At 37.8% G+C, this 13,461-nt stretch overlaps 1 protein-coding gene across 2 annotated transcripts in view; it reads right to left on the bottom strand.

The window, feature by feature from the left end:
* Positions 1-12,137, bottom strand: part of myo18ab (myosin XVIIIA b) — a 91,520-nt gene extending 79,383 nt beyond the window's left edge. For both annotated transcript variants that reach the window (XM_056757703.1, XM_056757705.1), the window contains exons 1-2: positions 12,039-12,137; positions 8,596-9,746 (exon numbers count right to left, since the gene is read on the bottom strand). In XM_056757703.1, coding sequence (XP_056613681.1) covers positions 8,596-9,627 — 1,032 coding nt within the window. In that variant the 5' untranslated portion in view covers positions 9,628-9,746; positions 12,039-12,137. The remainder of the gene's footprint in view (positions 1-8,595; positions 9,747-12,038) is intronic.
* Between the last annotated feature and the right edge of the window lie 1,324 nt (positions 12,138-13,461).

Genomic DNA, 13,461 nt, shown 5'->3' with positions numbered 1-13,461 from the left:
AGAAATTATTTGTTATACAAGAGATTTTCAACTTGGGCTTTCATACTCAAGAGGAAAAAATAACCACTGTATTTGCCTGTATATGTTCCCAGACTGTCGTAATGTGTGAACCCAGAGGACTGTAAAACAAATTCAAATATCTTGGTCTCTTATAAATAGATACTTGAATTTGTTGTAGCACATGCGTTACAGAATATGAGTTACACATGTAAAAACATAAAAGTACCCAAACGTTAAATAATAAGGAAAACTGTATAACCTCTTTCTATAACTGTACAAAAAAAATCAAATGTGTTTAACAAAAAAGACTTTAAAAATGCTGTATTCGAAGACAGGGTTCTAAGGGGGGGGATATAGGGACATTTAATCTTGCTGTATTGTTTAGGTTCAGAAATCAGAAATGTTAAAAGGTTTGAGATAAAATGAGAGCCAATAAAATCAGGTTTGCTTCCTGAACAGAGCTCATGGTCTTACGGAGTAAAATAATAAAAGAAAGGCCAAGAGTAACAACTACAGAGCCTGAGGAAGAGCCTGTACAATCTGAGGAAGAGCCATGAAGTGAATGAAAATAGGAACGTTTTATTTCTCTTCATAATATCTAAATGGATGGGTAACATAACTAGACTACAGAAAACTAAAATGACAGAACATACTAGTTTTTTATTGTGATTATTATTATAAAAAATAAAAAATATATAACTTATTGAAAATTGGTCTATTGGCAGCATCAAGCAAAACAGCACTTGGTTCACTTTGTGCCAAACACCCCTTTAACAGTGTTAGAAATCACGGTAATGCATGGCTTCACATTGATCTTTTTTGCATACGATTGACTGTATCTTCAGCATCCCACATGGGAACTAATAATGATAGCGATTGATTTTTCCCCCTACAGCAGGTCCATTTAAACAACAGAAAACAGGGCATGTGTGCTTCCACGTGGCATTGTCCTCTCTAAGCAATATAAATACACTACAGAACGATGATGTCTGCAAAGACAAACCAATTTCACACAACAAAAAAGGTGTAGTCATCAAATCCATGAGGTGGTAACTATCATCATGGTCATACGCCAGTATAAAGCTGACGATTTCCAGCCTCTTGAATTTCTGTGGTTGTTATTTTACATACACTTGCATATGAAAACCTAGCTTGGTAAAATTGCTCCCAGACTGTTCAGAAGCGATGCCAAGGCAGCAGAAGTACCAGAACCCACAGGCGGCGAAATAGAGAGAGAAAGAAAAAACAGAGAACAGGGTCAACGAGTGAGAGTTTGAGCTGAAGAACAATTTCTTCAAATGACATCCAGAGTTAAAATGGATTGTTAGCAAATGATGGAAGGAATTGATCACAGATGGCACATTTCAAGTAAACACTTTAAATCCAAATCATCCGCCTGTCAAAGAGTCGATTTATAGCATGTAGTAATTGTGATGAATAGAACTGCAGATCTCCATAGCAAAAACTCCAAAGAATGTGTTTGTATTATGCAACTTTAAATTGACAGCACACAGTTTGGCTTGAACTGCTAAGTAAAGACCAGGCCGATATCAGCGGGACTTTACAAAGAATCACATTCACTGAATTATGCAAATCGGGTCATAAAAACCTATACTGGTCGGATTGGATGGGATGCAGCAGATTGCCATGACACATCATCACCCTACCTAGATCTGTCCATTTAAATTCTACAGTAAAAGCTATAGTTCACAAAAAAACGTAAATTCTTTCCTCAGTTACTCACCCTCAAGTCATCTTAAACCTGTTTGACTTTCTTTCTTCAGCAGGACACAAAGGAAGATATATTTATGAACATTGGTAACCAAACGACACTGGCTCCCATTGCTTTCAATTGTAAACCTCCAAAATAAAACTCGCACTCACCTAATCTAAAATATCTATAATAAGCTTATTGTACGAAGAAGCCTTTTTTTTAGTGATAAGAATGGTGGAAAGCCACAATTTAGCTGTTTCACTACAGCTTAAACTTTAAGCAGAGAAGAAGGGAAGTACAGCAGTATGCTGCAGAAGATCCCAGGGGTCCAATGGGCCAGAACTGCGGCAGCGAATGAGCAAATGTGACCCTGTCTATTGAGGAAAGAAAACCACAGCTCTCATAATAAGCAGGGTTTTACTCAGTTTAGATGATTTTTTTGAAACCCTAAGAAACAGCAACACCAACAACTAAAGGTGTGATGCAAAATGCTTAAAACGCATTTCAACAAGTGTCTATGTGGAAATAGGTGCCAGTTTTCATCTCATTTGACATATTTCACCAACGTATTTCGTATGTTAAGCAAACTATTTGTGGTTCTGGAGGCAACCTTCACAGTGCGATCATAATGGTGAGGTTGGTTAACTGCTAAGTCATGCTTTCACAGTGCTGTAAAACAGCAGGATGGGGCATCGAGACTGGCTGTAAAAATGTCTGCATCGCCTGTCTGCATTGAGATGCGAGTGTGTGTGTATAGGACTGGGGCATCTGGTGCACAGCTGTAGGAACCCCCTCGCAAACAGTGTCAGGGAGTACAACCTTGCAGGAGGTCAGTCAGGCAAAATGAACTGCCACCCATAGCGATGCATCAACGGCCAGCCAAAACCCTAATGATGCTGAGATTAGCTTTACTAAAAACCAGCCTTATCCGGCACCACTGAACATGTTTATGGCTTAATAGCTGTTTGTTGTTTTATTTGGAATGTTCTGCTACCTAACCTGATCTTGAAAGATATGCTTGTGCTGGGAGGGTTTGTGGTTTGGTCTTAACAGAGACAAGTGGACTAGACAGACAGCAGACTGAGCACTGAAAATAGACTGCATTTACCTGTTTGTTTCAGCAGGGTTTGCACGGTTACTATTCTGGCTTCCTCACGCCCATCTCAGGACATCCTGACTGTGTTGCTCAGTGCCTAGAAGAATGGGGAATATCCTGTATGTTCCCTGTGTTCTCTTGTAAGTTTGTAGAACAACAAGAAGAGTGTAACATTCCTAAGGCAACTCCATCGAAAAGGAAGAGTTCCAAACTCAATTATTACAGTCAGAAGGATTTCCAAGAATCAAAATAGTGGCTGTGTATATAACAAGTCATCAAATCAAACGAAGAATTTTTAGAAATAATATTAATCTAATGTTGTGTGAGTGTAGTATGTAGTGAAATCCACGTTGCCCTGTTACGGTTACACTTTCTTTCTTTTTAACTTTTGATCTATTTTTTTACATTTATTTTCACTTATCTGATATATTATAAATAATTATTTATTTTATTATTATGCTATTATACTATTATTTTTTTGGCCTTTTACAGCTTTATTTTAAGTAAAGTGAAGAAAATTTGTGGGATGACAGAGAGCGTAACACAAGGCGGCAAAGGACCATGAGCGGAAATACAAATATTTTCGGTAAAGATGTTTTGGCAACCACCTAACAACTCCCTAGCAATCATACATAACCTCCTAACAACCAAAATGCAACTATAATGGCAACCACCATTTTCTTCACAAAAATATAAATCCTCTTCGTGTAATGAACCACGTTTTGTACCTCAGTCTATTTGAAGATCCAAAGAGCCTCAAAACCTATGACACAAACACACCAATATGCACACACCCAGTAAAAGTAGAAAGTAAAAGGTCAATAGAAAAGATAGTTTTCTCAGTGAAGCAGCAGTGTCCAGCTGCGGCTGTCTTTATAATGTATGTCAGTTGGCTGGGACAGCCCAGAATTCTCTGTTTGCCCTTTACTTGCACTGGGACATGATCGTTTAATGGCTGGTCTTTATTTGAACTGATGATTAAACTGTTGTCGTTTGTTTTCTGAGACAATAGACCTGAGAATGTCTCCCACTGATCCACCAGGCCCACAAATCAGTGCGGCACTCCAGACGTCACAGGACCAAACAAGAGTGAAGAGTCATCCACAGACGCGTGCTACAAAACAACAACTACCTGCGAGACAGTCCACGGCAGACCAAAGGTCTAGCTATTTCCTTCCTGTTTGTGTTATGTCCTGTTCCATATTATCTGTTCAAGTTATTTTGATGTTCATTTCAAATTTAGCAACTCATTATTAAACTATTTTTTGCTATAATTACCCAGCTCTGCTCATGACATCCCTATTTTAAAATAACAAACAACAAAAGAGATCCAAAATGAAGACCCTTGGAGAGGACACGCGGTATTAGATGTTCTAGAGACAATGCCTTCAGCGTGCCAAAAACAGAGGAGATTGTTATCACTGTCAAAGAGAAAGACGGGGCGAGATTACACAAACTCCCAGAGCTCTGAGGCCATGTAATGAATCCTAATCAGTACAAAGGGAGGCTGACTTACAGCTATGCGGCAAAGCGAGTCCCTGTTGTTTGTTGGTAAAACCCAAAATAGAACAAGAGAGTCATTCTGGTATGAGATGGGGGGGTTTGCCAATGACCAATCTGCGGGCGCAGCAGATGGTGAACTGTTTGTTAATGAACGCTCCCCGTTTCAGTTTTGCGTACAAAGCCACTCAATGGATAGAATAGATATAAACAAACCTTGCATTCGTTGCAGAAGCTTAATTTAAGATGGTCCAATGACCCAGGTGGCCAAATCTACCCCATCATTGATTATCAAAACTATTAAGGAGGGGAAAACCATTTGTTTCACAAACATAAACAGGCAGAGCTGTCAGTTATATTTTTACAAAGCCCGTAACAGCAGTATAATAGAATTAGCCTGACATTAGAGTCGGAATTGAGATTTATCATGGACACAAATGCTAAACCTGTGATGCTGCAGCTTTCATCACTGTAGGCTGTACATCTCATTTACGGTTATGTGCGTGTAATGATGATGAGAAAGATGAGACAATGGAGTGAGGGCTCTGTCTTACTGCTGTCGGGCACCTGGAGGTCCACGGGTGCCTGAAGGAGCGCAGCTGCGCTTCAGCTCCTCTAGGCCATGACTGACTACAAAGAAACCAGACACTGTTTCAACATGTAGCTCACAAAGAAGTGTGAAACTAAAAACTCTCTTTAGTCCTTAAAATGAGTCATGTAATTAAAGCACAGGATCATCATTTGGTCGAGGAATTCACATCTTTATCTTTTTTCTCAGCTGATCCACCATGACCTACATTATTTCTTGAAGTACCCCAAGCAATTTTGAAAGATTAGTTCCCCCAAATATGAAATATGGCTTTATTTCTTCAGCTGAACACAAACAATTAATTCAAAGGGGACTACGTGTTTTTCTGTGTTCTTGGTGTGTTATAAGTTGCCCATGCATGTATTAGACACATAAAATTGCAAAAATGAAAGTGTTGGAATAAAAGATGAATTCTATCTAAAAGCGAATGCTCACCCAGACCTGCCCGAAACACCTTGTGTAAGCCACAACCCCACAAATCTACGTCAATTCGTTGTATGAGTTGACTAAACCCATTGCACATCAAGTCCCAAATTTACCTGATGTTCAAAATATGGTAAGAGGCATTAAATTTCCGTCACACGCTTGCAGTATTCGAGCAACCACTACGCACCGCTTAACTGGCCAATCATAGCACACCTCGCTTTTCAGAGCAATGAGCTTTGTAATCCACACGTTTCAGAGGGCAGAGCAAAGTGGAGATACAAACATGCACGGTATGAGGAAATACAGCAGTTTTTACCTTAAATTGTGTATACACACATTGCATTAAATCTAAGACAAACGTTAATATTTCTTTAAGCCGTGTCATATGACCCCTTTAATATTAAAATGTGTCCTCTTATAAGGGGTCCAAAATGATAAAGCTCAAAAACATGCATACACCCATCATTAAAGTATATGCTCATATTTACCCACTGGAGTCTTATGGATTTACTTTAATGATGGATGGATGTGCTTTTTGGAGCTTCAATGATTACAATTTTCTTCATACAACTGATCCCTCTCTACAAATATTATTATCAACCAATTAAAACAAACCAATCACGTCATATTACTTTAAAACATTACTTTTCATTATATATTATACATTTCAATTTAATTAAGGTAACTTTTTTTGCAGATCTATGAACCCCACAAGCTTTTCGAAGCCCTAGCTGGGATACTGTGATTTAGACTAATGAAAACATCTTCTAATAGTTGCAAAGGGACAATTACAATACGCATTTGTCAGCAAACAGGAAACTCAAGTGAACGATTATAAAACAACACAAACGTAATTGGATTCAGATATGTTCTGATTCACTAAGTCAAAGCAACTCCTGCGTTCTTTCTTGTTTCAACCAGTTAGCATTCACAGCCGGTTCATCATTCAGCTTCAAAATAACTGTTACTCAACAAAAGATGATGTTAATTCAATGTACTGTCCCTCGTGTAAACAACATTACTAAAGGCATGTAATCTGATGAATGTCATTACCAATGCCTCCAACAAATTTCACTAGAAGACGCTTTGTGTGCATCAACGTGTCCAACTTGAGCATGCCAGATTTGTTACAGTAGCTTCATGGCACACGTGCTGGCTAATACAGACACACCCTTCTGCCCATCATAAACTAAATCACACACACTAATTCACATGAAGTGCCACTCTTATCTGTTATCCAACAAGGAAGCAGTGCATAACATGTAAGATAACCTTCAATGGTTTCCTCCTGTCACGAAAACGCTACAACGCTCTGCCTACAGATCACAAAGCTGCACAAGATTTTTTCTTTCTCTTTCAACATAAGCCATTGAAGATTTTAAAGGAGCGATTAATTAAGACATTAATTTTAATCTTATTAAAGCAAACATTATGTAAGTGTCAGAAATGAAAAAGCCCTTGTTACTGAAATTACAACTGTTATTGACATCAGGCCCAGCGAACGGCAGGTCCTGAAATGCACCATATGTTGAACACTGCCTCCACAGAAGAATATCAACGACTACTTCTCTGGCCCCGTCCAATGTTTCAAGAATGACAGTACTGAAGTTGCGCAAAACCAGATAGAGCGAGCAAGCATTAAACATGCTGTTAAAGATCGCAAAATATTCTACAGTCTCTGCATAACCTTCCTTTGGATTCCGACATTAGTAATGCGTGGTTGAAGTTTATTTTTAAAGACGTTCCAGCTCACGTGGGTAAAACATTACCGCAGATTCCTTTGTGAATAAGGCACAGGTCGACGCTGGATTTGTGGAGAGAAAATTAAAAAGCTGTGCTGTGCCGTCAACATTGGATGCAATAGGAATGGCGCAGCAATCTTATGCGAGTCCAACATTTTTGTAATATGCGTCACTATTGCTTTGTTAGAGATCGATTGATATGCCCTGAGCCCTATTCGCACAGGATTAGCATTACCTGGGGACCTCTAGTCATTTGTAATAATTGCAGAGGTTGGCTGTGATCTTTATCCTGTGCGAATCAGACATGTCTGTAATTTGGAAGAGTCAAAAATAATTTTCAAGGTTTTATCCACAGTTTGCAAATAATGGAGGGTGTTTTGGTATTATTTCAGGTGCTGGGTCATATCCATAAATTACCGGGAGTCTCCTGTTTTATTTATCATAGAAACTCTTGTTACATTTGAGACCCGCGATCGCGGTGGTCTTCTTTCCGGTTCGCGATCTCAAATACTGACAAGTACGGATATCATTAAACATTATACAACTATAGCCTTTACAAACTATACGCAAAGCCTTGCCATCACATGCGGTAAATAAGTCAGTAAATTTGAGTAAAATCAATGGCTTCATTTATCCCGTGGGAACGCACCACATGAAATACAGATGTGGGGATGTCAATAATAAATCACATGAGGTCACCAGATAATACTAATCCTGTGCGAATAGGGCGAATGTGTAACCTAACGTTACATCTCTAACCAAATTGACAGAAAGCTCAAACTAAGTTTACAACGTAAACTGGAATTCAATCAAAGCAGTGGGCGTTTACTTCCAAGTCTTCAATGCGGCACACCCATTAAAACAGGGCGTTTGTCGAGCCGGCCTTAAACCCCGGGTAGAAAATAGCCTATTACTTATTGATGTTTTTGAATGTAAAAACCACGCGAACGTCATAAGTAGACCTCATACAACATTATAAAACAATAAAAAAGTAAGTTCATGACACCTTTAAACAACACCAGCTAGCAGCAAAATAATCCCACGGTTAAAGAAATCCTTAGACATTTATCACTAAAGGGATCTGTTGCGACAGGACCCAGATCTTCTTCAACATATAAATTGTATGTACTATAATTTAAAGTTGGAAAGAAAAAAACCTGTTGTGGTGTTGCAATAGAAAGGTTCATGAGAAAATTATGATTTGACTTAAGCATAACACAGTGTCCAATCATTGCACAAAAAACTGTGAAGAAAACAAACACATAATTTCATAGCCTGTCATTCACATCATCGCTTATGGAAAACTGGAGAAAGAAAAGATTCGGTTAGAGACATTGTGACAGATGTTCAACCTGGAAGGAGATCTGCTTCCTGTTCCACCACTACATGTTCATTTTAAATGATGTGCTTGTACTCTCAAGAAGAGCCAGTTGGCTCCACATGTGCAAGAGCTGGGCAAGCTTATGAGAGTTGTCTGGAAAGACTGTGATCATGAAGGAGGGAAAATAGAGAGAGAGCGTGGACTTACGTCAAAAGCTTCCCGCCGCAGCCCTTCAGTATTCCTCAGCCAACATTGGCTCAGCTCGCTTAGTTCCAGGATTGGCTGAACTTTTAGTTGAACAGTGTCACCTGATTGCCGAATCATCTCAACGATCTCATCCCTGTTTTTGTTCTCCACATTGCGACAATTGATCTCCACCAGCCTATCTCCAGGCACCAGGCCAAGGGCAAGATCTTTAGTGCCAGCACCAGGCTCTGCGAAGTGAACCACTCGTCGATACACCCCTCCGTCCGTCCCGCGGTCCAACATGGTGGTGCGCCGCAGGGAGAACCCAAAGTCTCCTGTGTTCCGTCTCTGGAGCACCAGCTCTCGAACCTCAGGCGTCTGCGGGGGCACAACAGCAGGCAGACGAAGATCCGCAGGGAACGACTTATCCACAATCTCAGGAATTTGCACCTTCTTCACTGCAGGAGGTGGTGGAGGCGGCTGCTGCTGTTGATGGCTTTGCTTACGTTGAGGGTCAAAGACCTTGGACTCCACTTGTGGAGATGGGGCGGCCGAATTCTGGCCAGAGGGTGTGGAGCCCTCGGACTGACTCTCATCTTTATTCCTTTGAGAAAATGAGAAACGCTTCATAATAGAACCCATTTGTGAGTTTTGCATGGCAAGGGCGCCAAATCTAGCCGCTTTCTCCTTAACGGAACCCCGGTGGCCGTCCTGGCCATAATCACCCTTCAGATCATCGCTGGAGCTGGCCGCGCTGAGCTGATCTGCATCCAGGACCACGCTGCTGCGGTTACTGAGGCCATCAGACTCAATGTCGGTTAGATTGAGCTCAGTGCTGCTGGCAACTTTAATAGGGATCGGGTTGGAGATCTCCAGCTTGTTCTTGGAGTCGCGCTTTGAGCTCCGGTTGAGGTTGAAGAAGCCTCGTCTCATGCTCATCTCATCGAGGCTTCTGAGCTCGGCTGGGGACATTCTTTCCCTCCGGTCTCTCTTTTCTTTCTTATCCTTCCTAACTCCATCCTTCTCCTTGTCTTTTTTGATCAAGTTGAACATGATGTCCCAAAAAGTTGTCTACGTTCCACTAGAGAAGCACCAATATTTTCACAAGTGAGGGATTTTTCCATGCAGAAACAGTAGTTTCAGTAAATCCAGAAAGGATTAAGTGTGGCTCCCTGGGGAGAGACACATATTATATCAATAACTGCATCTCAAAAATGTCTTCTCATGTCAAAAAGGCTAAATTAAACTCCAACTGAACATCTGGAATAACTTAAAATTATTTTTTGGATAAAGAAGTAGTTTATTTATAATGCTGAAACTTAAAACTGACCTAAACACAACAAATAAACACCCCACTATTTTTCTTTGAACCATAATGTCACACGGTAACATTTAACCTTCATCACTAAAGCAAAATTGACTCCGCTATTAACCCCTTAGACAAACTCTTGCTGTAGTCTAATGAAGACGATGTGTCTTCATGAGACTAAAGGCATGTTAAACAGGGTTTAAGGCATTAGAAAGTTGCTGTGAAAGCCATGGGCCTCTAACATTCCTATTTTTCACCAGCTGGAGATTTCTTCATCCAAACAAGTTCCAATAACAAGGGGCCAAATTCTTCTTCATTATACATTAGATGTAATTCTTCCATGCCCATAAAAGGCGTGATGTTGGCTTAGTGCAACATGACACTACTTACTACCTACCTACCCTACTAGTTTCACTATTATTTACAGTTCTTATCAGGTTAAACCCTTATTCATTAATGAAGATAAAAAAATAACTGATAAAAAACCATGACAATAAATATAATATGATAATAATTGTAATAATTATAATAACAGTTTATCTATCTACGTATATGATCACAAATATTGGTGGACACAGTGATGAAGACTAAGAATGAAGAGTAAGTTTTAATAGTTCCGATACTGCACAGATTATAATTTTGGATTTATACATACGTATGTTTATAAACATGCTATAAGATAACATAATCGGGTTACTATATTTGTCCAAGTAGTAACAAAAGTCGGCACATCAGAGCTCCAAGCACTGCTTATCAAAAATACACGCTCTTCATCAGATATGTACTATATTTGTCGAGATGAGATGATAACATGACAGGATTTACATGACAATATGTGACATTGCTTTTGCTTTCATTCAATAATTGAAAATGACCATATTATTTACACAACACTTTTCATAATTACTTATTAAATGCAGTTTTAATCACCCAATACATAATAAAACATTTTATACTTTTAACTATTTAAAACAGCAGATTCACTTAAATTATAGTGATAGTTCACCCAAAAATGTTGTTGTTTCAAACCTGTATGACCATCTTCGTACGCAGATATTTTGAAAAATGCTGTTGACCAAACAGCGTTGGTAGCCATTCCCTTACATTGGTTTTGTGTCGCCACAATAGAAGTCAATGGGTGCCACCACTGTTTGGTTCTCAACATTCTTCAAAAGGGTGAGGGTGAACAAATTATTTTTAGGTGAACTATCCCTATCCCTACTTTTATTGCTAAACGCTTTTTTTAAATTATCGACAATTTGCTACAAAATACTGCAAAATATATATAAATTTAAAACAAATCGCTTATATATATATATATATATATATATTCACAAATATTATGCTCAAGGTCAACTTAATTTCCCTTTTGCTACTACAAAACAACGTAGTAATTACAATTATTTATATGAGCCACCAGTATCATCAAAAGAGTGTCACCATGAATATAGCAATTTATAATCTAACCTACTAAATAAATTATCTTGGTCATTTGACTGATAAGCATATATAAAAAGCTTTTGCTTAATTCCTGCACTTGGTAAGTCTCATTCTGACATGAAACTAAGTGGTGAATGGCCAGTGAGCGCTCTCCTCTTTCGCATTTACTGTTACAATATAACACTGTTCTTTCACAATGTAATAAAACACAGCTTTGTACATTGCAACATTGTCGCATTAAAGGCCAGCCATACGCGATGGCACATTCGTCCAAATGGTAAAACAGTAGACCAGAAACCCTCTTATAGAAATTTGCCCGATCAGTCAACCGAAGAGACTCGTCAATCATATTCAGCAGAAAAAGCCAAACGCTAAAGCTCAAGATCAGCCGCTAAGCCTTGAAATTAGCTGGACATGTTAAACACACACCAATGCATTTGCATTTCAGCGTTAAACTCTATTCACTCTATTAATTCGCAAGGCAACTAATAAACAGTAAACGTAACGATCATCCGGCTACTGTTAGCAGGTCAGTTAGCATGAGTAAGTGGCTGATAAGGGTCCTTTCTTCGCCTATATATTCCAGCAGCAGACTGCTGTTGATTCCATGCTCACATCCCTGACATATGAATTTACCACCTGAAAATAACTGGATGTTTCCCTGTTTGCGGACTTAAACCAAACATACATGTACGTCAAAGCCTGTTATACTTACCGCTGTGAGATATCCAGTTTTTGGCAGAGAACGGTATCGTTTCTGTTCGGTCGGTCCTCTAGATGGGCGCAGCTGAACGTGAGCAGGCAAGCAGTGTTGTAAATATAATGATAAAGGCGGTAGGTTGGCCTCATGTCTCTTATTGTTCCAGTGAGATGAAATAGCGACGCATGCTGGATACGTTTTGGAACTGCAGGTTTTAGAACCCTTTAGAACAGTGTCGTGATGTAAGCTCAGGTCAGATTCAGGTCAAAAGAAAGCCACATTGTAATCATGTTAAACATGATCACATGTAAATATAGCGAACTTTGTGCTTCGGTCTTAAATATCAATTCAATACGTGTACAACAATCCTCTTTAAAGAATTGTTACATGAACTGTTACATTGATTAAAACAAGATATTTACACAATTACACAACACCTTGGTGGTTTAACAAAGTGTTTTGTGGTCAATCTTTACACGTTTATGTAGTAATTCCATTCCATTCCATTTTCTACCGCTTATCCGAACTACCTCGGGTCACGGGGAGCCTGTGCCTATCTCAGGAGTCATCGGGCATCAAGGCAGGATACACCCTGGATGGAGTGCCAACCCATCGCAGTTATGTAGTAATAATTTTGTCAATATCATATATCATATTATATCGTTATGTTATGTTATGTTATGTTATGTTATGTTATGTTATGTTATGTTATATCATATCATATCATATCATATCATATCATATCATATTATATCGTTGTGTTGTGTTGTGTTATGTTATATTATATTATTTTGTATTGTATTGTATTGTATTGTACTGTAATTTATTGTATTGTATTGTATATATTATAATATATTATATTATATTATATTATATTATATTATATTATATTATATTATATTATATTATATTATATTATATTATATTATATTATATTATATTATATTATATTATATTATATTATATTATATTATATTATATTATATTATATTATATTATTTTATATCGTTATGTTATGTTATGTTATGTTGTGTGGTGTAATGTTATGTTATGTTATATCATATCGTTGTGTTGTGTTGTGTTGTGTTGTGTTGTGTTGTGTTGTGCTGTGTTATATTATATTATATTATTTTGTATTGTATTGTATTGTATTATATTATATTATATTATGTTATGTTATGTTATGTTATGTTATGTTATGTTATGTTATGTTATGTTATATTATATTATATTATATTATATTATATTATATTATATTATATTATATTATATTATATTATATTATATTATATTATATTATATCGTTATGTTATGTTATGTTATGTTATGTTGTGTTGTGTTGTGTTATGTTGTGTAATGTTATGTTATGTTATGTTATATCATATTGTTGTGTTTTGTTGTGCTGTGTTATATTATATTATATTATTTTGTATTGTAT

Source organism: Triplophysa dalaica, chromosome 9 (assembly GCF_015846415.1).
Source record: "Triplophysa dalaica isolate WHDGS20190420 chromosome 9, ASM1584641v1, whole genome shotgun sequence".
Taxonomy (NCBI): Eukaryota; Metazoa; Chordata; class Actinopteri; order Cypriniformes; family Nemacheilidae; genus Triplophysa; species Triplophysa dalaica.
This window is presented reverse-complemented; position numbering and strand designations above follow the sequence as displayed.